Here is a 22,077-nt window from a genome sequence, read left to right on the forward strand (position 1 = left end):
GGTCAATGGGAACCAAAACTACACACGTATCCTCTTGGAGCATCCACGACATTTCTTCAGGTGAGGAAAAAGTTTTACTTCCTCACAGTAGCATGACCCTTTTTGTAAAACTTATTACCCTAATTTCAAAATTTGAGACAAAATAATTATGAGACTAAAAAAAAACTCAATATTTTAATAATTTCTTATTACGCATTGATTAATTGCAAAACGGGTAAGCGTTTGCATTCACAAGTTCACAACGGCGCCGTCATTTCCGTCCGGTGCAGTGAAGCCAGCGGCTGCGGCCTCAGAAGAAGAAGAGCGGTAGATTAAAGATGCCGGTGAGAGCGGAGAAGGAGCATCTGAACGTAGTGCTTGGTTCACACCTCGCCAATATCCATGAAACCCTACAGGTGCCGTTCTCTCTCTCCTCCCCTCCCCTTTTCTCTTCGCTTCCGCATGAATGCATGATCCTCACCCTTCCCTCATGCGGTTGATAGGTTTTGGATCAAACGGCTTCTTCTGCTTTGGACAAAGTCAGCTGGGATGACGTCATCAAAATGGGTGATGAAGTTCAAAAACAAGCTACCACAGGTTCACTCTTGACTCTTCTATTGGCCTTTCCCAATTTTATGCCTTTTGAGTTGATTATTCCGAAAGTTCATTCCTTTTTTTGGGTTTCCCTGTTTTAGTTTCGTGATCTTCTACAAAGATTTTAGGCAATAAATAAAATGCATGATTTTCAATAAAATCTATATCTTTTTTTCTTTAAATTATTTCTAGGTTAGGCTAGATGCCAATGCAGATAAATTTGTTACCTTTCAAAATTACCTGGGGTGGTTATCTGTTTTATACTTTTATTCTTTGCAAGTGAGATTGCAATAGTAAATCATTGGTAAGCTTTTCAGAGTTTATGTAACAGCATATGTTTATCTTTTCTGCTGCAGTTGGGATGCTGTGGACTGGAGACAAACCAGGGGCAAAAGCAATTGAGGAGAATATGACAACATACTTCAACACGCTTCAAGGTTTTCTGTTGCTCTCCCATGCCAGTACTGTTGGTGCAGGGCCTACACTGTCTTCCAGTGTTCATGCATCTGTGAAGCAGGTTGTTGATTCCAGCTTCAGGTTGATGAAGGACACTGTCTCTTCATATGGTGAGCCTTCTCACCTTCTCCCTTATACACACCCAACATAATTCATAGAAAAGCATGACAAATAGATAATTTGTGATGTTACAACAAACCCCATATCCAAGACATCAAATTATCTTCAATTACTTTGAGAAATTTGGCGAATAATTGTCTATGTAACATAACGATATCATCTGAGATGTTGACATTACTGTAACGAATTCTGGGAAGCTCAACATACCTCTTGATGTATCATAATACTTGTGTTTTGCTGCTGTCTGGTCTCTTGACTACACAGGATAAACACTGCTATCCAAAATAATATTCCAATTTGGTATACTAAAAGTGAATTAAGATTGGTTTTGGTATTGGATAAGTTATATAGTTAAGGATACTCTCTCATGAAACGCTACTTTAGTACCTGACAGCTGTTAAGGTGACCAACAATATCATTGTCAACAAGGGCAGAGTATGTGGTGGAATGAACTCTCCATTTAGCTTTATGCTATTGTGTCTTTAACTATTATGCATTAAGCTCTACTGCAAATAATTTTATATTAACATTATCATCATCATCATCATCATCATCATCAATGACGTGTATTAATTTAATTTTTTTATATATATGTCAGATTATCTTGTTTCAACTCACTCCCACTTGCCACCTTGAATTATTTCTCAAATCTTTTGGTGCAAAGCTGAAAACCTTACTTTATCTTGTAATGAACACTTAACAGGATCTCATTCTAAAGACCAGAAACTATCAGTTCCTCAATTGGTTGGTGCCGTGTGGGAAGCATGTGATGCCCTTAAAAAGACTCCGGCAACAAATATTACAGCAATTGGGCGAGCAATGACGCAGGTAGCAGTTTCAGTGAAGGATGTTCTTCGCGAGATGAAAGAACTAAAGCCAGACTCATCTGCTGTTCCAGACAACACAGCAGTAGGTGAGAGTTGTGCAGAAGCAACAGAGGATGAACCGCATGATGATAATTTGAGCGAAGGTGATCTGGGGAATGATTTGTCACCCGAAGAGATGAAAGTGGCTGAGAAAGCAATTGTGGTTGTATCTGATACACTTTCAGTCATAAAAGAACTTATTCGCTCCATCACAGGGTTGCTTAAACTGGAGAAACCAAATGACAGTGGCAGTTTTGTGGATTCATTGGAGAAATTGTTGAAGCAGTGTCAAGAACTTGGTCGGCAGATTGATGACATTGGAGCTTGCCTCTATCCGCCACAAGAGATATCTGCTATAAAAGCAGCCACGAATGAAATCAGCTGCATCATTGAGGTTTTGCAAGCAGAGTTAGGAGGGCTTAAAGGTTCATCAGATGCATTTGTGGAGGTATGCAATGCTTTGAAGAGTTCATTGACACAGCTTGCCTCCGAAATAAGTAGTTCTAGTACTGCTGATATAGAAGCCAAAATCGAAAGTATTACATTAAGCAATTAGTAGAGCTGATGTGTGTGCTGCTGCTTTTTCTTTTTTAGAGGTCTTTTTGGGGAGGGTGGGGAACATATTTATGTGCCACAATTTGATTATAAATGACACTTTTGTGAGGTATATATATACTTCTGTTTCTTGTCAACACCAGATTTGAGCTTTAGATGATTATGGAATGCTATCATTGATAATATTTCTTCTGAATTATCAGGAAAAGAATTAGAGCTGGGGTTCAAAAATCAGATTTGTGATTTAATCTCAAGCAATAGGAATTATTCAGTTGTGTTTTTATCTTCAAACTGATACAATCAGAAGGTTGAAATTAAATATCTAACAGTAGCGGCGATGAAAATGTTGCTGTATTATGTTAAACGGAGGCCTCAGTACTTGAGGCATGTTACATGACACAATTGATCTTGAAAATAGTCGGATATTTTGAACCATTTTAAAGATGTGAGATTGAGAATTGGAGACTAAAAAACAAGCCAACAGAACCATTAACATTCAAAGGCATAGGATAATATAAAAATGGATGATTGATTAACACGTTAGGATTATATTTTAGGAAAGGATGGGTTTATAGAATTATGACACGTACAATTCTATCCATATAAATCCCTCTATTATAAATGTTAAATTAAAACTAGACAGAGAGATTTAAAGTTCACTAGTCTTTAATAATTACATAGTGCTATATCACTTAGTGTATCAAAATTATATATCTTTAAATTGTTACTAATGTGATCGGTATTTTCCAAATTAAACTGTTAATCATGTGCCGTAATACATATATAATGTTGGGTAAAAGTCAATTCATATATAAATCGTCAAAACTTGATGTAATTTTGGGACAAATAGTTACATATCCATATCGGACAAAAATTTAAATAAAACATAAATATAGGAAGGGTAATGCTATGGTACAAATTAAAAATATACACTAGATTGCTTCGTGAATGTACACTACATTTGTTCAGGCAGACAAAAAATATTCTTGCACATACTAAGATATGTGGGACAAAGATCACCGTCCTGTAAGCTTGACAGCCCATGCACCACCTAGGTAAAGACCCAACAAAGGTGCAGCTAGAAGAACTTGAGTGAGTGGATCAGTGGAGGGTGTAACAACAGCAGCGGCCACCACTGCTCCAACCACAACATATCTCCAAACTGATAGCATCTGGTCTCCGGACACCAACCCAAGTTGTCCCAATAGGAATTGTATAACAGGTACCTGCAATATGGCTTCAGTTAGTTTCCACTAAAGTTTGGGAGGGGAGAAAGGAGATTGCATTTAAACAACTCTATTCAGATATAATTACACTGTAAGGGATACTAGAGAGCCATCAGAATTTATTGTTTTTGGCCATCAATTAACCATCAATGTTTAAAAGTATGGGCTAAAATATGTTGCTGAATTATTACACTAAAGGAATTGAGTTGATAGTTAAAATGATGGTTAAAAACAATAAATTCTAATCCCCCTCTAGCATTTCTCTTACACAATACTTCTTGACTCCTTGTTTCTTGAACTATAATCTATGAAAAAATTACTATCGAAATGAATGATAAGATAAAGACTACAAATTTGGTGTAGACAAGCCCTATCTTATTATTAGCATTCTTCAAGTTAATAGCATGGCTATCTTTCAAATTCCTATTAGAAGCATACATCAACCATGTTTTGTATAACCCCAAAATGGCCTGAAGCAGACATATTTATATGTAATTATTTCTCTTTCCTATTATGATGTACATTTTCTTTTTGTTGGAGGGGACACACAATATAGCAATCGACTCAATTCCCTAATATGGGTGTCACTCAGCAAGGAGGTGCTATTCCAATCACCATAAATGCATAAAGAAATTATGTAGAAAATATAGGGGCCTAGGGGAAGAAATACCTGGAAAGATAAGCCTGTGCTGAACATAAGGACGAGGACAAACTCAAAGTATTGATCAATAGACCATAACGACTCAACAGCACCTTCAGCGTAATTAACAAAGAAGTTTAAGGCTGCAGGTGTTAGAACTAAATAGGAGAAAGTTATTCCGGCATAGAAAAGAACTGACGAGCCCAATACAATTGGCCCAAGAAACTTTCTTTCAGCTTTTGTGAGACCTGGAAGTACAAAGGCTATAATCTCATACAGTATTACGGGACTTCCCAAGAGGAGGCCACAGTATCCAGACACCTGTAAGACAAAATTGCCAAAAATCAACTCAAGGAAGGTTGTTTCTTATATATTTTTTTTACATGACAGATTTTGATGTCAAATAGATGGGCGTAAAGATTGGGGAAGTTCATGCACAACAAAACATGAAATGCACATATTTCTCACTGCATTGTAGTTAAGTGGGTAGGAAACAGATTTAAGCCAGATAAAGACAGTCAGTTATCCAAATATCATGTTTCTTGTTCTTATAAACCACTATTTATTTGGGTATTCAGTATGGACTCATATGAATTCGAGTTCAAGCCGAGTCTTAGTGACAAAAACAATTAGTCAAAGAACAAGCATAAATTATAATATGGCATAAGCTTTATTTGATAACTAGTTATAATGGCCATATGAAAAAATATTGCGATTGCCTTGCACATTTGTGGTAATGCATGAACTCGCAGTACAGCAATAGTTTGATTTTGCATGAAATGATATCAGACGAAGATATTATCCCCAAAGATTAAGGAATCTTACCTTTAAAGTTGTAAAGAAAAATTCTCCAGGACCTAGCTGAAGAAATCTTACACCCTGTGTCTTCACAGGAGATTCTAGAAGCACTATCAGATCTTTCGAAAATGCAAAGCATCCGAGAATGCTTCCTCCAACAGCTAGAACTGATACAAAGATTCTCTGTCGCAGCTCTTCAAGATGATCAAATATGCTCATTTCTTTATCATCGGGAAGAAGCTCTTTACTAGGATAAAGGAAATCATAGATAGCACTTCCTTCGCCATCTTGCTTAAAATTATCTGGAGCATCTCCATTTGTACCAGGAAGCAGATCCGTATTTTCTAGCATACAACAGTGACAAAATCTTAACCATATATTCAACAGTTGCAGAAAATTATGAGCATTATCATTGCTCAACATTTCAAAGAAATAAATGACAATAAGTAAGCAAAATTTTACCATGTCAGAGTTCAATGATTTGTGGACTTCAATGGATAAAATGAACAAACTTAAAGAGCAACAACCATAGCATAAATATAAGAAGCTCAATGATAAGTAAAAGACACCTATAAATCCAATTAAAACATTGGTAATGCTACAAATTGATATATGATCAGAGCTCAAAGCCTATAAGAGAAACAATCACCACAAAGCAAAGACAAAAAGACTCGACAATCAATTTAGGTGTAGTTACCGGTGGGTCTTTCTTCAGTGGCAGAGCCAACAGCAGCTGAAGTAGTGTTGGCGAGGTCTTGCTGCTGGACTCTGAAGTCGTCATCGACGGCGAAGCAAGGAAACCTACCTAACCTCCCCTGCTTCCTCCGAGAGAGAGGGAAGCTCAAGCTGATAGTTTTAGAAAAGTTGGAAACCCGCACGGAGGAGGATGAAGAAGACGACGAGGAAGAAGACGACGTGAGGTGGAATCGTGAACGGAGGTCGACGTGGGAAGCGATGTTCATCGGAACGGTTCCCATGGCTTCGGCGTATCGAACGGTTGGTTCCTGTTCCACAAGATTGATATTTTTTCACTTCCGCTTACTCAAACGTCACGTTTTTTCTTTGGTTCGTTTTTTTTTTTTTTCTGGTTGCTTCTTTGGTTCGTTATTTCTTACGTTATTGGGCTTGGGCCTTATTTTTGGGCCAATAACATTGGGCCTATTCAACAAATATATAGGTTCCCGCTCCCGCAACAGTAGAGGAGAACATATTTTTCCCGCCAAATAATCGATCGGCAATGGAGATGAAGGGGGAGAATCACAAAGGGAAGGCGTTGAATCTGCTTCGAAGCAGAGTCTGTGACCCCAAATTCGCGTTCAAGGCACTCTATGATTCTCCAGAGAGCAATTATAGCAAGCTTAAATTCATGATTTCTAGTTCCGTTACTGAGGCTTGCAACAATTCCATTCTCCTTCTCGGTCCTCGCGGCTCCGGCAAGATTTCCGTTTGTTTTCTCTCTAACTAACTACTCTCTTCTTACTCTTTGCTTAACGGTTTCTTCAATTTCGTCGTAACTGTATCCTCTATGTTAGGTGTTGGAGCTTGTCATTCGGGATTTGCTGGAAGAATATCCCGACTCAATTTCAGTGGTATTATTTGCTTTCTCTTTCTCTCTTTCTTTTTCTTCTCGTTTTCTATTTTTGAGTTATTCGTTTCCTTGATTGTTACAGATCAGGTTAAGTGGACTTCTACATGGCGATGACATTTCAGCATTCAAGGTTTGCAATTCTCAAATAATCTGGCTACACTTATTGAACCAGCTCAAACGTAGGATAATCATCAACCCTGAGCTAGCTTAGAGTTTTTTTTTTTCAATTTTATTTTGTGAACATTCACGATATCATTTTCAAATGTCTGTTATGAACTTGTGAATCTACAATTGAGTTGGGATCAGTAGGTTTATGAGGCACTGCTTCCTGTTATAATGTTCCATTTGTTGTCATAATTTATGATTAATCAGGAAATAGCTAGGCAGTTATGTATGGAGCATCAGTTACTATTCTCAAAATCGGTAATAAGACTTAACTTCGCAAGATTTGTCCTATGCTTTTACAACTAGGCTATATGTTAATTATTTTGAGTTTCACTTTTTGCAGGCATCTTTTGATGACAACTCCCAATTTATGGTAGCAATGCTAAAGTGAGTAAACTTTTCTCTTGGTAAAAATTTGAAGAAATAATATTACATTCTGAAGCTTGTATAAATCGTTGTTTTCTAGGGAATGTGGATTAGCACATAAAACAGTCATTTTTGTTTTGGATGAGTTTGACCTCTTTGCTCAGGTAAGGCTATATCTGCTTTCCTACATACATTATTTATCGAAGCTTGTAGCGCAGACTTTGGGTTACAATTTTAGTTATGATCAATTGACTACTTTCTAGGTTTAGCTTTTGGTTACATTTGCCATAACTCTATCCTGATTCTCTGCAGGGCAAACAGCGGTTACTTTATAGCCTCTTGGATGCAATGCAATCAGTAACATCACAGGCTGTTGTAGTTGGCATTAGCTGTCGGCTGGTGTGTGCCTAAAATTATCTCTCCGTTACTTATGAAATTTCAAGTAGTTATCACTTACAAATTCATCACGTCTGAATTTCTATACCTGGTTGATTAAGAAAACTAAAAGGCTTTGTTTAAAATGTTGTCAATTTGTGATTTTAAAATTATTATTATTATTGTATTGGGAATTTTGCAATATTTTGAGAGAATAAAATCCTCTTCATAAAGTTCTCATATAGATCATCATAAAACAAACCAAGATGATCCACCTTGCAGGATGCTGATCAGCTGTTGGAGAAAAGAGTACGATCTCGATTTTCACATAGAAAGCTGCTGTTTATGCCGCCTTCAATGGAAGACTCACAGAGGTAGGTAAACTGTAATTTCCTTTGGATTGGCTCCTGCTTGATATGATGTCGAACAAACTGTTTTTTGACTTCTTGGTATGCAGCTTGCTGGTGCACATGCTTACGATACCAGTAGATTCAAGCTTTCCCCGTGATTATGCTATTGAATTTAATAGAAAGGTCCAAGTATCCTTTTTTTTGCTGCTGCTATCATTTTCAATCTGTTCAGTGTATGTTTCTGTCAGTTAATTCATGTCTATAATAACGTTTCTTATGTTGAGAATACTTACTTTTGTGTTTTCTTCACATTTATGTACCTCGTAAAGAAATCCTTGACAAACTACAGAATATTGTAGAAGACAAAAGGTTCAAAGAAACCTTCAGTAACTATTTAAATTTTGACTCCTCTGTTAAGCATTTGCTAAAGTTCCTGTAAGTGACTTGTTTACTATTCTGTTAGCTCTTGTATGTCAAATAGACCATTGTCATAGACTTGTGAGTTAAATGATATTTCCAGATTCTGTGCTATCTCTCATATGGATTTGAAGACTGGGTTTCTGTCTCTTGAGAACTTCAAAACCGCATTTTCAAGTATTAATAGGCAACCAAAACTGGAATGTCTAAGAAGTACGCCATTTTTTCATATTTTTACTTTATGAATGTCGACACATTCAAATTCTGTTTTATAAAAATACTCTCTTTCTTTCTTTTTCTTTTTTTATGTATTGGTTTATTTCTTCTTGGTCCAGCAGATTCCTCCATTTTAGAACTTTACATTTTGGTTTGCATGAAGAGGTTGGAAGTGAAAGAGAAAAGCTTCTGCAACTTCAATTCTGTTATGAAAGGTAAACTTTTGTGGTGTTATTTCACTTTCCCATTTTTGGCGTCCCTTAACGTGTCTACCTTATGCTGCAGAGTATAAAAGTATACATGATTCCTTCCAGACTTCTGATTACTATGATCGAAATGTCTGCTTAAGGGTAGGTGTATAAAATTTTAATGATTTATCTATTTGAGCCAAACATCTAATATATATAATAAATATAACGCATGATGATATGGTTGTATTTCCTGTAGCTTATGTGATTTGTCCCCAACCTGAAGCTCATCTTTTAACACTTTTGTAGGCATTTGAGCACCTTATAAATCGGGAATTAATATGCTTCGCAGACAATAGAGGGCATAGTTTGTCCGTTGAATATCGTCCTGTAAAGCTTTTAATCTCATCTGCTGAACTGAATCAGGGACTAAGAGCATATCATTCATGCCCCGTAAGCCACAATCTTCATTCTATTTATGTGCCACATTGAGAAATGAGAATCGCATGGATTATCATTGACATCACTTGATTGCGTATAGGGTCATTATCATTTTTTGTTTCACTCTATACGTACTTAGCTTCTTTCATTGTTACACGCCACATATGTAGAGGTAGGTGATGGGACCATAATTCGTTGTATGTTTTGGCAGGCTATTCTTCAAAAGCTAATGGATCGTGAAGGCTAGAACACTCCAAGGGATACTTCTGTTGGTTGATTCGAGTTACAAATGTATGTGGTATGGGTGTCCAAATTGTGCTGCGAAATCAGTTAATTGATCAAAACAAACACAGAAGGCTTTTAATTTTTATTGTTTCTAATTTAGTTTGTACACACTATTTACAAGTCACAAACGCAATAGATTATTGTTACACTGAAGTACATAATTTTTTTCCCGTTACTAACCATGCAATTTTTGTAAGATGCTACATAATTTCTCATTATGTTATCCTCCAGAGTGATTATGACAGTTAACATTTACTGCATGGTTACAGGTTAAGAAAACTTTATGAAGTATGAAAGTGACATAACAGGAGGAAAAAAAGTTACTAATTAGAAAAAGATTGATAAAATACATAAGACAAGTAACAACTCATTTGATGACCACTGGAACAGGATGATAAAAGATAAACCACTAGTAACAGAGTAATAGAAGTTTTCATCCTGCTTTTTCTCAATGTTTATTAGGAGCGACAAGCACTAATATTTAACTTGAAATCATGACAACAGTTAAAGAACAAACAAAAGAATCTACATCTTCATGCTTTGTGAGGGTTCTTTATAACTCTTAGTGTATCTATAACGGTTAATCCGAATCAAATTCTAGTTGATTTGCAAATATACTCTAGTGACATTTTGACATTTTATAGACACAGCAATGAATGCAGCCAAAGAACCTGAATAGATCGTAAAGAGATTATGAATTACGACAAACTAGTTTTAAACTTTTGCAATGTCTTAAGCTACCGTTATTTGTCTTAATGTTGGTCCCGTTTATCAAATTCTTGGTTTTGTTGTGCTGATAACTAACCTCCATCGATCACGTACTAGTATATTCCTTTTCTTGGCTTGTGCTGAAAAAGTTAAAGCAGATCAGTTAATCTTTGTTTATTCGTGTCGATGAAATACTAAATTATGCATTGATCAAAGTGAAAGAACTCTAGACTTTCTCTAATAGCTCTCATAATTTCCGACATTCCTTGCAAACTACAGAAAACATAGTAATTCCAAGATGATTCGGATTCCTCCACGCTAAAGTTTTAAAGGATTCATGTATTTTTTTATTGGAAAAACTTCCACCACTAAAACTTTTTCTTCTCGAAGTTACTCGCACATAAGACTGGTAGCAATTACTAACAGGAAACCAAAGCAACAGTGTCTGTCACTCTGTCTCGGCAAATAAGGATATAGCATACTTTAATATTCACATTTCCATAATGTTTATCATAATTCAATTATAACGAGATCATTTTATTTTCTTCTACCAACTTATAGATATTGTGGGATTTTTCTTATGTTTACTACTTAATATCTTGGACAAAAATGTTAAGAGACAATATATATTTAGAAAAAGACATCAAAACAAAAATTTAAAATTATCTATAAGCTTTTTAAAATAATTTCTTTATTTAAAAAATAAATCAACAAAATAACATCCCAAATCTGATTATTAAGCAATCACAAAATACATATGTACCAACAGATATCCATAGCTAAAGCAATTCTGAAAGCTTGTGACGACAAATTAGCAGAGCTAATGAATTACCTAAGGAAAAAATGTCAAAATCAAATTTCAGAATCCTACAAAATTCTCAAACATAAACTAAAACGCCCATGTAAGTGTCCTCTTTAGTTGATTCGATCTTTCCTAGGTAGTTGCCTTTTCCACTTAGATAACTAAAAAGGGTAGTTGAGCAGCAAATACCAAAGGTCCTCTCCTTGTTATATGAGACCAAACATATCACAATGCTTATGTTTTCCAACTCCTATATAGTTTGTTCCGCCTAAAGTAACCTATAAAGACCATGTCTTTTTTAGAATCCCAGGGACCCTTTATTTTACTAACTAAAACTAGAAGAGAATTCCATTCAAACTTTAGACTTTACATGCGTATAAAATTTGACTAAGTTTGTGATTTAGCATTTCAGGTCGGAAAAAAAAGGGACAAAAAATCCAAAAGAAAAACTCAAATCAAGAGGGAAAAAAAAAAAGAAGAGTAGGAAGAAACACAAGAATGAATATTACTACTATTACTACTATTGTCTCATATCCAGCATCTGCATATGTTGTGAGGTGTTGTTCCAAACATGAAAGGCATAGTAAGCAACAACCAAATAACATCATGATTAATGGGACTACTCTAAGGTCTTCGGCAGTTAAGGTTGTTGAGTCAGTTGTCGCCTCAACCACTCTTGATCACTCTGTTGTTACTGTTAATGGGAACAATAATGGACAGCGCCAGAATATCCCAACAAAGAAGCAGCTTGTTGATCCTCATAGGCAAGGTCTCATGGTTGAAGGTGGAGTTGGTTATAGACAAACTATTGTTATTAGATCCTATGAAGTTGGACCTGACAAAACTGCAACACTTGAGAGCATCCTCAACCTTCTTCAGGTAATTATTAATTGGAAAAAGATCCTCACTTTAGAGGAGCTTGATCCTTATTGAGTTTACTAGTCAATGTATTAAGTTCTACGATTCGAGTTTACCTAATCTAATCTGCACAAGTATATGCGAACTCTCGAGTTTGATAACCTTGAGTACTATTCATTTTTTATATGTAGGAGACTGCATTAAACCATGTGTGGATGTCTGGACTTCTTGGTGATGGATTTGGTGCAACTCATGGAATGATAAGGAATGATCTCATTTGGGTTGTCTCAAGAATGCAAGTTCTCATTGATTATTATCCAATTTGGTAAGCACAAGAAGTTATATTTGTATCACTCTTTGGTACTTTACCAAATGTCACATTCCTGCAAACCTTTTACCTTCTTTTATTTCTTATGGATCACTTTTAATGTCAAAAGTGGAAGTATACATCTAAAGGTGGTGCATATAACTTTTGTAACCACATGAAGTAACTTGCATTTCTAGCAATAAATTTTATACAGGAAGAGAGAGATAAATAGTAAAAAATTTCAAACTTCAACTCTCCTTGGACAATTAGTACTTAACAAAATTTCTTAGTTTTTTATGGTTCTCCTAGAAGTTTTCTCCATATTCAAAAACTTTTGTCCTATTCCCCTTTTAACTTTTAGCAGCCGAAATTACAGATATGCAACTATATTATAACAAATCAACAACTTCATTAGAATATCCTGTTTCTAACATTGTTACTGCACATAATCTCAGAAAGTTTGCCGAAAGAATCAAAGAAAACTTAATAAGTTTATTCATACTAGTTTTGCAACCATGTCTTGGCATGACACAACCATAAGAACAAGTGATGAAATTCTTTAACTTGGTGGCAGGGGAGAGGTAGTTGAAATTGACACATGGGTTGGAGCATCCGGCAAGAATGGAATGCGGCGCGATTGGCTGATCAAAAGTCAGGCAACCGGCCACATTTTTGCTCGTGCAACAAGGTATGCATTTCAAGAACAAACACACTTCTGAAAATATGGAATTTTCTTTTTGATGTTGTGATTGAGTTTAGCATTGTATCCACTCAGCACATGGGTGATGATGAACCGAAAAACGAGACGCCTCTCTAAGATGCCTGAAGAGGTGAGGAATGAACTTGTACCTTGGTTTATTGAGAAGCAAGCAATAGAGGAAGAAGCTCCAGAAAAGATTGTCAAATTGAACAAGCAAGCAAAATACATGAACTCTGACTTGAAGGTATAAATATTAAATATACATACAAGTTTATGGCATTTTTATGCATTAGTATTTTCTGCTACCTTGCCTAGGCACAAAAATCCTATAATTCAGTAATGAATTTCTTTGTTCCTGTCTGTTTTGCAGCCCAAAAGAAGTGATTTGGACATGAACCAGCATGTTAATAATGTGAAGTATGTACGATGGATGTTAGAGGTAACAAAATTTATAGACACATTTGTTCTATTTGGTAACTCTCTTAGAACACAATAAATGTTAAAAGACAAAAAAAGTTGTTTTTAAAATAGTATTTATCTCATTTTTTAAACAAGTATATATCTCTTAATATCTTTAAACTTTAACCATGAAATACTTTCACAGACTATTCCAGACCATGTTCTAGAGAATCACCAATTATCAGGCATCACACTAGAATACAGAAGGGAATGTGGGAGTGCAGATATAGTTGAATCATTATGTGAACCTGAAGAAGATGAGATGGTTAGTAATATAATGGAACAGCACTACAACACAAGTTTACTCAATGGCTTGTCTTTGGCATCATCAGCAGCAGCAGAGATTATAAATGGTGGTGGAGTCCTCACTTGCATTGATCAAATTCAAAGGCCAATAAGGTATACACACCTTCTACAAACCAAAGGAGAGAAACAAAATGATGAAATTGTCAGAGGCAGGACTTCATGGAAGAGGAAGCTCTCTACCATGCATCTTCCACCTAATACTATATGTGGCATGTAGTAGCCATTGGGAACTTACCATAAATTATAGTTTGGCATGCTTACCAAGAAAGCTTGGAAACTTTGTGAAAACTGTGAAGTAATTATATGCATTTCAATGACTTGTATTTTAAGGGTATTTATTAAGAAAAAGTAAAAATATAAAAAAAAATTATTAGAAATATAAACTTTTAAATGTTTTTATTTGTTAATGAATACCCTTAAAATACTTGTATGCTAAATTCTAGTGTTATTTGTACTTTGTAAGTGTAAATTGTTTATGTACATTATAGATACACAGAGATTTTGACTCCATCCAACATTGTCATAAGCTGATGAGTCTTTCTCTTTTTATAATGTCCAACAATAATCTCCACTTTTATATAAATAACATTGTTGATTTAATAAGTAGTTAATATGATTGTATTTTAGTTCTTATCAGCACAGTCCCATACAACCATTAACTTCCTATTAACAGCATAATTAGCTCTAATACTTCATTTGCTATCGAAGCATATTTTTGCTATGCTTATGTTTGAGTTAAGTTTTAAAGTTATCTTTGATATTGGTATCGTATATTAAAATGGTTCCTAATATTTCATTGCATTAAGTACATCCTTGAAATTGGCAAAAATGCACTACAACAACGTTCTGACATGGCTCGATGACGTGGACCATTAATAATACGTGTCACCTCATGATTTAGCTACGTGTAATGATATGATAACGGGTCGATCAATGGCACGTGACATGCTGACATTGACGGTTGTGCCACGAGTCACAATACTATTTGGTCACATGTTTGCTTGTGCCACGTATCGCAATATTTTATTCTTCCATGTGTCATCCGCTATATCATTATTATAGATGCATCAAATTGATCGGTCACCTTACACTAAGTGACTCATTTTAGTTGCTGAAATTTAATATCGTGCACTAAATTAGTCCATTCGCTGGAGTTTTGTTCTCATATTTTATAAATTCAAAATTCTCAATATTTTTAAATGTTTTAATTCTATTTTTTCACATGTTTAAATACAAGTATTTTTTATAAATATTTTAAAATTTTAATTTTAATCATACAAATTTTTTTCCATAATAATTTAATATTAATAAGATCATCAACTCAAATAACTATATCATTATTTCTTTTTATAAATACCCCAATAAATTTGGATATTTCTCAACTCAATTATTTACACCCAACTAATTTCAAATAAGTATCATAACAATAGTTTTATTATTTAATAAAAAAATTATATGATTAATTAAAAATATATTTTTTAAATAAAAAGATGTGTATCAGGATCAGTTTAGGACTTGACTCGCTTTTCTTTTCTCTCTTTTTTTTCTCTTTACCTTTTCTTTTACTTCTCTTAAACATAATCGTTAATGACTGGTCATACAATTTTTTAATTCAACACAAAACACTCGATTACTTCTATGGCCATAGTCTCATTACAGTTTCAACTTTCAAGTACATCACAAAATGTTGGAAGTAATAATATTTAATTCATGTTTCAATCTTAGTTTCAACTTTTACTCGTGACCCACTTGATTATTAGAGCAATATATTACAATTGGAAAGGCTGAAAATATTCACGAAATGAGATCACATCCGGATGTTAAAAATGTCACACTAAATCAAATGCACACAAATGGCTCCATTCAAAATTTCATTCAAATGAGTGATTACAAGTTTAAGAATAATGATTCATTTCCAAGGAACAGAGATTGGCCAATTCACTAAATATGGTGGAAACCTATTCATAAGCCTCATAAGCACTATATTCATTCCTCTATCATATCAAATGAACCCTAATATTTGCTGCCCCAAGAAACTATGACCTACTAACCTAGGAGAATAATCACTTAGACATTTACAATTATGAGGTAGATAAATAGTATTTACACCATTTATGGAAATGGATACCCATAAAAATCAAGAAGGAATCAAAGAATAGTGCACAAGCAAAAAATACCAGGAAAAAAATAAGAAGAAAAACTCTATCGCCTCTTCTTCCCTAGAATTAGGTGGGGATGCCAAGACCACAATAGTAGAAATGTAACAATGGCCACGCCTACAGATGACCAGAATATTACCAGCCATATCGGCATCGGTTTCGGGTACAAACCTGGCAAAACACAACGAAGGCATAGACGAAATCAACAATCGAAATATCGTATACAAGACATAAACACATATAAAATATGCAGATAAGAGACCTACCATGTCCAAACTTGATACAAATCAAAAGCTCAACAATGCAAATAGCAAGAGAGAGCCAACAATATGCTCCAACCTTTTTGACTGGCTTCCTAAAAGATTCGGAATGACGAATAAAGCCGACAAAGTAAAATGTTAGAAACAATAGATGTTAACGTCGGTTGAGATTCAACATGCATAAACTACGCAAACAGAAAAATGTAATTACATTGGGCCGGGAGAACAAGAGAGATGGAGAATGAACCTGTCTTGAAGGTATGTATTGTACTCACGAATTGTTGGAATTGCAAGCAGCCACCATAAAATCAACCTATATATAACTACAGAATTTCGAGGAGGTATCCAGAGACAAAACTTCAAAAAGAATGTGTTGAGCTCTACTGTCAAAAATACAATACAAAGACTAAGCACTTGAATAAATCGCCAAGGACCAAGCAACGGATGCCACTCGTCTTTATCCCAGTGCGCTGGTGTGAACTGGCCCAATGTTCGTTTCACCTGATGCAAATTTCATGTTTAGAAAAAGAAAACAAAACAAAGATCACATTCAGTCCCCTACCCAATTATAACAAATTCAATGTGGACAAAAAATCCAAAATTCTGTCGAGAACTTCCATTGGTAGTCTGGTTTCTTTTTCTTTTCTTTTTAAAGTTGAAGTGATTATGCTAATATCACAAAATAATTACTGATTTTTGACACAGCAGAAAATTAAGAGTATTTGTCCAAATCACTGAGACATCAATCTACAGAAAGCAAAGATTCAAAAATAATGTGGTAACTAACAAGCAATCAAAATAAACACATACCTTTCCTATAATATTAGGCTGGCGGCTCAGACCAACCCACTTGTATGTTTTCCCATCAAAGTACCTCACAGTATGCATTCCAGCCCAAATACCTGTATGTTAATCCAAGTAATGCGTTACAATCAGATCTGAGAATGCAATGTCAGATTGCATTAACGAACAAAACTCTGCAAGAATAGTAAATCCTCCATTTGGTTCAATGAAGATATTAAAAGATATCCACCAAGGTTACTGCCTCAAGCTTCCAGCATTTGAGGGGCTGACCCTGTTTGTGAATCAAGAATGCGTTGAGAACATATTAAAGTACAATTCAATTACTATATGCAACGTTTCAGATGTGGTGATATAGCCACCATGATCGTTCTTCAATTAACAAATCAAAAGCTGCAATTTTTGCAAAAATGATTTAAAAGAAAGGAATTCAGAGAACCCTTACCGAACCAATTGCAGATGAATATGTCAAGAATAATACTATCCCACCAGCACTCGTTGAAATTCGGTAACATGTGACGAAAAGTAAGCTGATGACACAAACACAAAATAGTTTATAAACAATAAAAGATAATATAAAATAGATATGAAGAAACAAAAGTATTAAGGGCTTAATCCACAATGAAATGAAATTTCGATGAATTCTTATTATCAAGGGCTAACCTCCATCATCTCAAAACCAATCGATAACACCCAAAGAAGAGGCTGATTACGAATCAATATAGCCTTTCCCCACCAGCCAATAATATGAGCTAGAACAAACTCATCAAAAAGTGTTTCCTAGAAAATGGACCACAATACATAAGATCCAAATTCAATTTGTAGAATGATATTGAGAATAAATGGGGAAAAAGAAGGACAGGAAAAAAGTAACCGTACATAAAGATTCTTAAACTTATTTGCAGGGTTCTCAGGTAGGTATATGCGGCAATCAGCGCCATAAGATCTTTCCGGAAGTTCTGCAAAAATCATATAAAATCATTACAAATTCTGAACATAAAGGTATCACAGGCTGGATCCACAACCACCAAACAGAGTTGATGCAACAAGCTCAACCGAGAGTTAAAGGCTAGACAGAAGAGACCAGATTGAATTACCGATGCCAAGATCAGGATGAAGAAACTTCATAAACTGCCGAGCATTGTCACGCGTCTGTAAATAACAAATCAAGGCCGCACATGTTAGTCCAGCGCACATTGATTCAGTTTAGAGAGATCAAAAAGTGGCAGGAATCATGTACATAAGACAGAAAGTTGGTGCAATCTAAAAGATGCAAGTTTCAAAAAATAAAAATGCAAAGAATCAACACAAAATAGCATTTTTAAATTTCTCATTAGTAGAAAAGCTAATTTTAAACTTGATATGCATGCATCATACATATTGACATTTTTCACCAAGAGCATTTCCAAAACAAAACATAACAGCAAACCTGAAAAAGCAAAAATGTGAGAGCAACCAGGTAAACAACAGCCATCCCATGCACCAAGCGCCAAATAGCAGGATGTGGCCTAATAAGAACCCTGAACAAAAGAGGACAAAAAAACAAGTTTATACGGAAATACTCTCAAGGATTGATGAAACTACTAGTTTTGCTGAGCTAAGTGCTCATCTACCATCATTTTATATTCAACAGGAGCCAGTATAAATTCATAGTGTCGCAGGCTGCAACTTAGTAGAAACATTTAGGTATGATTATTTTAAGGATTTGTAATGGACGAATTCTATTAAACTACATTACTAATTAGAACTTTCAGTAACTTCCTTTGCCATAAAATTAAAGAAAGTTATTCACACTGTGCTTTAGTTAAATGACCCCCAAACCATCAAATCTTGAATGAGACCTTGCCTATATCAGATTACTTGGGATATTAACTTACATTCCTAATGGTGATAAAAACTAATACGTATAACAGTTGAATCATTTTCTGCATAATAAATATAAAATTCTCCCAAACATAATTTCTAATTCAATGGGAAAAAAATATTAAATGATAAATTCAGGAATTAAAGTCTCAAACACCCTCAAACCCAGAAGCTAAAAATTCAGATATTCAATCCCCAAACCCCAAGGTAAAGGCAAACAAATAATCATATCACGGAGGAAATCCACATGAAAGACCTCAAAACAATCTCTTAAGATCAAAACTTAAAACGCACTAAATACACCAGACTACTATATAACATGATAAAGGAATTACCTTTGCAAAACTAATGTATACATCCAATTCATTAACAATATAAATACATGAAAAAAAAAAAAACACTACACAAAATAAGTTCACATTGATTACTCACGTCGAAGGAGCTTGAAGCAGGCAATAAGCAAGAAAAACAGCAATCATTGCCCATATACCCCTACAGAGAAAACAATTTTGTGATCATTTAGCATTGTACAAAGAAGTAAAAAATTTAACAAAGCAGCATGATCATCAAATGTCAAATACCAAACCTTTTAACGGAAGTGACAATATCACCAGATGCATCTCTTTCTGGATCAAGTGCCCCACTTGCCCAACTGACATATACAACCAATAATATTTCAGAAAAACAAGAACTTTTCCAAGTAATAAATACAGAACTTTACTCATTAGCAATAACATAAGCAGAAGAGTCCTCACATAAGAAAGCAAGCACCAACAAGTAACAATGTGATTGTCCGAGGCTTGTATGCCCAAGCTGTCCAAGGATCAAGCTCTTCATCAGCATCAAGCATATGGGAATTTCCATTTTCTTTAACATGATGATCTTGTTTCTTTACTCTTCTATGACCGTTGGATTCCATAATCAGTGTCCAGAGAAATTACTCTCTTAACTGGAATCTAAGTCAAAGAAGTAATAACATCTATAGATGCAAGATGCTTTGACAAATAGCCCGAGTTCTCTAAATCTTTAAAGACCACACCTGAAATTTACACAAAAACAACAGATGAGTAACAATATCTTAAAAGCTGACCCTACGTTTCAGTTTCTGTGATGGAAAAGAAATCTCAAATCTCAAACTTTAATATATGAGATAACACATGGAACACTAGCAAGACTTGCTAATGACAGGTAATTGGTGTTTAGTGAAGCATCACCAGCACTCGCTGACATGAGAAATACATATATACACACTTTGAAAATAACAACAGGTGCGTACAGATTTTAAACTAAATCCACATATATCATTATGCATTTATGCAGTAGTAAGTTCTATTATATACATGCATGATAAGTACAAGCTCTAAGTGGAATAAACACGAGAACTCTATCTACTACTAGTACTACCTGAAGAGAGCCTAGAAAAGATATTTTTCACAAAATTATCTATAGCATCTATAATCTATAATAATATAAATTTTGTAAAAAAAGAAAAAAAAATCATATTGAATCACAAAAAGAAGAAAAAAAAACAACTTAGGGTTCAAAATAAAAAAGAAACTAGAGACTGCAGACTGGAACATTTCTGAGCTGAAAACATATCAATTCAAACCCCATATTTGTAACCTGTAGTATGTGGAGACAATTTAATTTCAAACATCTATTGAGAAACCAATAACAAAGAAGAAAAAGAAGAAGCAAATAATAGAACTCCACAATATTGTGCATGTCTGAATATTATTCCTAAAAATGAAAAGAATTTAAAAGAAAATTGAAAAAACAGCAGAGCAGTACTACCCAATAGAGACGACAGCCACATGCATATCAGAAAGAAGCACACTGATTAGTATCAAATTCCATTCAAAGATAACCATCTAGACCAGGAACTTTGGCAAACAGTTAAACCAAAAATATATTAAAAAAACCTCCTAATTAATAGAAACGTTTCTTTCACCGCATTTAATTAAGACCAGAGGAAATATTTAAAATTTTCAATCCATGCCATCTGTCGATGACAGTTATGGCACCATCATGGATCTAAATCTGGCATCTGTGGTCAGTAACAAAAGAAACCCCATTGCAACAGTGCATAATTCAACACTGTTCAGTTCAGGTGCATGTAAACAAAATAGATACCGATTTGGACCCTGAATCAAAGCTGAATGGTTAAGTAAGGTGAACCCAAAAATACAAAAAATAGAACTTTGCAAACAAAATTTTGATAAATTCGGACGAAGCAGAAATGGAAAAGGAAATTAAGAAAAATAAGAATGACGTACACTGAATATGAGGAGCTAGTAGAGTAGATTCGAAAACTGAACAATCCAAAAAGAAAACGCATAACTTATTTGCATTCACAGCGTGTGTATTTATGAGAGAGAGAGAGAGAGAGAGAGTAGTGATGTTATTATTCTACAGTTATGATTTGCGACGAAAAAAAAAAAGTGACGACGCGCAATAACAGAGAGAAAAAGCGAGTTGGAAAAGCATGTGAAAATTGTATATATCGCGTTGTTTGTTTCAGAAGATGGAATACTTACGTATTTGGAGAGAGAGAGAGAGAGTGTGTGTGTGACGGTGAGATGAGGCAGACAAAGGACCCCCTGGCCGTACGATTTGAGAAAGGAGAAGATCGCAGCCGTCGGATGAATTAGAGAGAGAAGAAGAGGAAGTTTGAGTTTGAATTTATAAGCAATGAATGAATCGAAATCAGGGAGAAGGAGGAATGAAGAATGATGGAAATTAGAGTATTTATAGATTTGATTGAAGGAAAGGGGGTGTAGAGAGAGTGTGGTGTGGTGGTTGGTGTTGTGGTTTGGGGTCGCAGGAAGCAGGAGGGTCTGCAACAGCGGCGAAAAGTGGAGAGAGAGAGAGAGAGAGAAAGGAAGTACGACGGTCAAAGATAGATTTGAAGATGTTTTAGATACGCACGATGGTCTCTCATCAATCATCCATGACCATCACCACCATCATCATATCAACCTTCTCTATTTTTTTTTTTAAATTAGCGGTGATATTCGAATTCCCAACTTCTTTTAAATAAGTACGGAAAGAATATATTATTTAAATTATCAAAAATATTATTTATATAGTTTAAATTTTACTTTAGAATTTTATTTTTAAATAATTTTTTTTTATATTTATTTTTAATTTTATCTATAAAATCAATGGTAAAAAATCATATTTTATTTTTTAAAGTAAAATTCAAACTTTAAAAAATCTAAATTTCATA

General features: G+C 34.8%; 5 protein-coding genes across 8 annotated transcripts; 3 read left to right on the forward strand and 2 right to left on the reverse strand.

Annotated features, from left to right (window-relative positions):
- Positions 1-2,810, forward strand: LOC130947754 (uncharacterized). The gene is made up of 4 exons (XM_057876458.1): positions 1-395; positions 483-576; positions 930-1,139; positions 1,853-2,810. The coding sequence occupies exons 1-4, from the start codon at positions 318-320 to the stop codon at positions 2,569-2,571; spliced, it is 1,101 nt and encodes a 366-aa protein (XP_057732441.1). The 5' UTR covers positions 1-317; the 3' UTR covers positions 2,572-2,810.
- A 547-nt stretch (positions 2,811-3,357) lies between these two features.
- LOC130947361 (sec-independent protein translocase protein TATC, chloroplastic) lies at positions 3,358-6,285 on the reverse strand. Its single transcript, XM_057876045.1, has 4 exons — positions 5,932-6,285; positions 5,262-5,578; positions 4,467-4,757; positions 3,358-3,796 (listed from the first exon to the last, which is right to left on the reverse strand). The coding sequence occupies exons 1-4, from the start codon at positions 6,209-6,211 to the stop codon at positions 3,587-3,589; spliced, it is 1,098 nt and encodes a 365-aa protein (XP_057732028.1). The 5' UTR covers positions 6,212-6,285; the 3' UTR covers positions 3,358-3,586.
- Positions 6,286-6,466: 181 nt separating this feature from the next.
- LOC130951638 (origin of replication complex subunit 4) lies at positions 6,467-9,843 on the forward strand. The gene is made up of 15 exons (XM_057880336.1): positions 6,467-6,678; positions 6,767-6,823; positions 6,905-6,952; positions 7,195-7,245; positions 7,331-7,374; positions 7,454-7,517; positions 7,666-7,752; positions 8,011-8,102; positions 8,186-8,267; positions 8,428-8,513; positions 8,599-8,708; positions 8,834-8,926; positions 8,997-9,061; positions 9,209-9,352; positions 9,552-9,843. Exons 1-15 carry the CDS (start codon positions 6,472-6,474, stop codon positions 9,585-9,587), a joined length of 1,266 nt encoding a protein of 421 aa, XP_057736319.1. The 5' UTR covers positions 6,467-6,471; the 3' UTR covers positions 9,588-9,843.
- Positions 9,844-11,460: 1,617 nt separating this feature from the next.
- On the forward strand, positions 11,461-14,090 carry LOC130951666 (palmitoyl-acyl carrier protein thioesterase, chloroplastic-like). Its single transcript, XM_057880363.1, has 6 exons — positions 11,461-12,014; positions 12,185-12,318; positions 12,875-12,988; positions 13,076-13,244; positions 13,371-13,439; positions 13,605-14,090. Exons 1-6 carry the CDS (start codon positions 11,634-11,636, stop codon positions 13,980-13,982), a joined length of 1,245 nt encoding a protein of 414 aa, XP_057736346.1. The 5' UTR covers positions 11,461-11,633; the 3' UTR covers positions 13,983-14,090.
- Positions 14,091-15,590: 1,500 nt separating this feature from the next.
- On the reverse strand, positions 15,591-21,775 carry LOC130951282 (CDP-diacylglycerol--serine O-phosphatidyltransferase 1). Of its 4 annotated transcripts, none has more exons than XM_057879932.1 (13): positions 21,386-21,775; positions 19,604-19,887; positions 19,435-19,500; positions 19,281-19,340; positions 18,415-18,505; positions 18,083-18,137; positions 17,865-17,944; positions 17,649-17,765; positions 17,431-17,515; positions 16,995-17,086; positions 16,396-16,685; positions 16,191-16,279; positions 15,591-16,095 (listed from the first exon to the last, which is right to left on the reverse strand). In XM_057879932.1, the coding sequence occupies exons 2-13, from the start codon at positions 19,765-19,767 to the stop codon at positions 15,968-15,970; spliced, it is 1,317 nt and encodes a 438-aa protein (XP_057735915.1). In that variant the 5' UTR covers positions 19,768-19,887; positions 21,386-21,775; the 3' UTR covers positions 15,591-15,967. The 4 variants fall into 4 exon arrangements, with proteins under 4 accessions (XP_057735915.1, XP_057735918.1, XP_057735916.1 ...); XM_057879935.1 differs by having other exon boundaries at positions 16,432-16,685; positions 21,386-21,772; XM_057879933.1 differs by lacking the exon at positions 21,386-21,775 and adding an exon at positions 21,125-21,324.
- Between the last annotated feature and the right edge of the window lie 302 nt (positions 21,776-22,077).

This window comes from Arachis stenosperma, chromosome 9, assembly GCF_014773155.1.
Source record: "Arachis stenosperma cultivar V10309 chromosome 9, arast.V10309.gnm1.PFL2, whole genome shotgun sequence".
Classification (NCBI taxonomy): Eukaryota; Viridiplantae; Streptophyta; class Magnoliopsida; order Fabales; family Fabaceae; genus Arachis; species Arachis stenosperma.

Coding starts and splice junctions, on each gene's coding strand:
- LOC130951638 (XM_057880336.1), top strand. CDS start 6,472: ATGGAGATGAAGGGGGAGAATCACAAAGGGAAGGCGTTGAATCTGCTT. Junction 6,953..7,194: donor ATGACATTTCAGCATTCAAG/GTTTGCAATTCT, acceptor ATGATTAATCAG/GAAATAGCTAGGCAGTTATG. Junction 7,375..7,453: donor TTTATGGTAGCAATGCTAAA/GTGAGTAAACTT, acceptor GTTGTTTTCTAG/GGAATGTGGATTAGCACATA.
- LOC130951282 (XM_057879932.1), bottom strand. CDS start 19,767: ATGGAATCCAACGGTCATAGAAGAGTAAAGAAACAAGATCATCATGTT. Junction 18,138..18,414: donor TCACATTTTTGCTTTTTCAG/GTTTGCTGTTAT, acceptor TGTTATTTACAG/ACGCGTGACAATGCTCGGCA. Junction 17,766..17,864: donor ATAAGTTTAAGAATCTTTAT/GTACGGTTACTT, acceptor TCCATTTTCTAG/GAAACACTTTTTGATGAGTT.
- LOC130947361 (XM_057876045.1), bottom strand. CDS start 6,211: ATGGGAACCGTTCCGATGAACATCGCTTCCCACGTCGACCTCCGTTCA. Junction 5,579..5,931: donor CACTGAAGAAAGACCCACCG/GTAACTACACCT, acceptor GTTGTATGCTAG/AAAATACGGATCTGCTTCCT. Junction 3,797..4,466: donor GCACAGGCTTATCTTTCCAG/GTATTTCTTCCC, acceptor GCCATATTGCAG/GTACCTGTTATACAATTCCT.
- LOC130947754 (XM_057876458.1), top strand. CDS start 318: ATGCCGGTGAGAGCGGAGAAGGAGCATCTGAACGTAGTGCTTGGTTCA. Junction 577..929: donor TCAAAAACAAGCTACCACAG/GTTCACTCTTGA, acceptor TTTCTGCTGCAG/TTGGGATGCTGTGGACTGGA. Junction 1,140..1,852: donor GGACACTGTCTCTTCATATG/GTGAGCCTTCTC, acceptor AACACTTAACAG/GATCTCATTCTAAAGACCAG.
- LOC130951666 (XM_057880363.1), top strand. CDS start 11,634: ATGAATATTACTACTATTACTACTATTGTCTCATATCCAGCATCTGCA. Junction 12,015..12,184: donor GCATCCTCAACCTTCTTCAG/GTAATTATTAAT, acceptor TTTTATATGTAG/GAGACTGCATTAAACCATGT. Junction 13,440..13,604: donor ATGTACGATGGATGTTAGAG/GTAACAAAATTT, acceptor ATACTTTCACAG/ACTATTCCAGACCATGTTCT.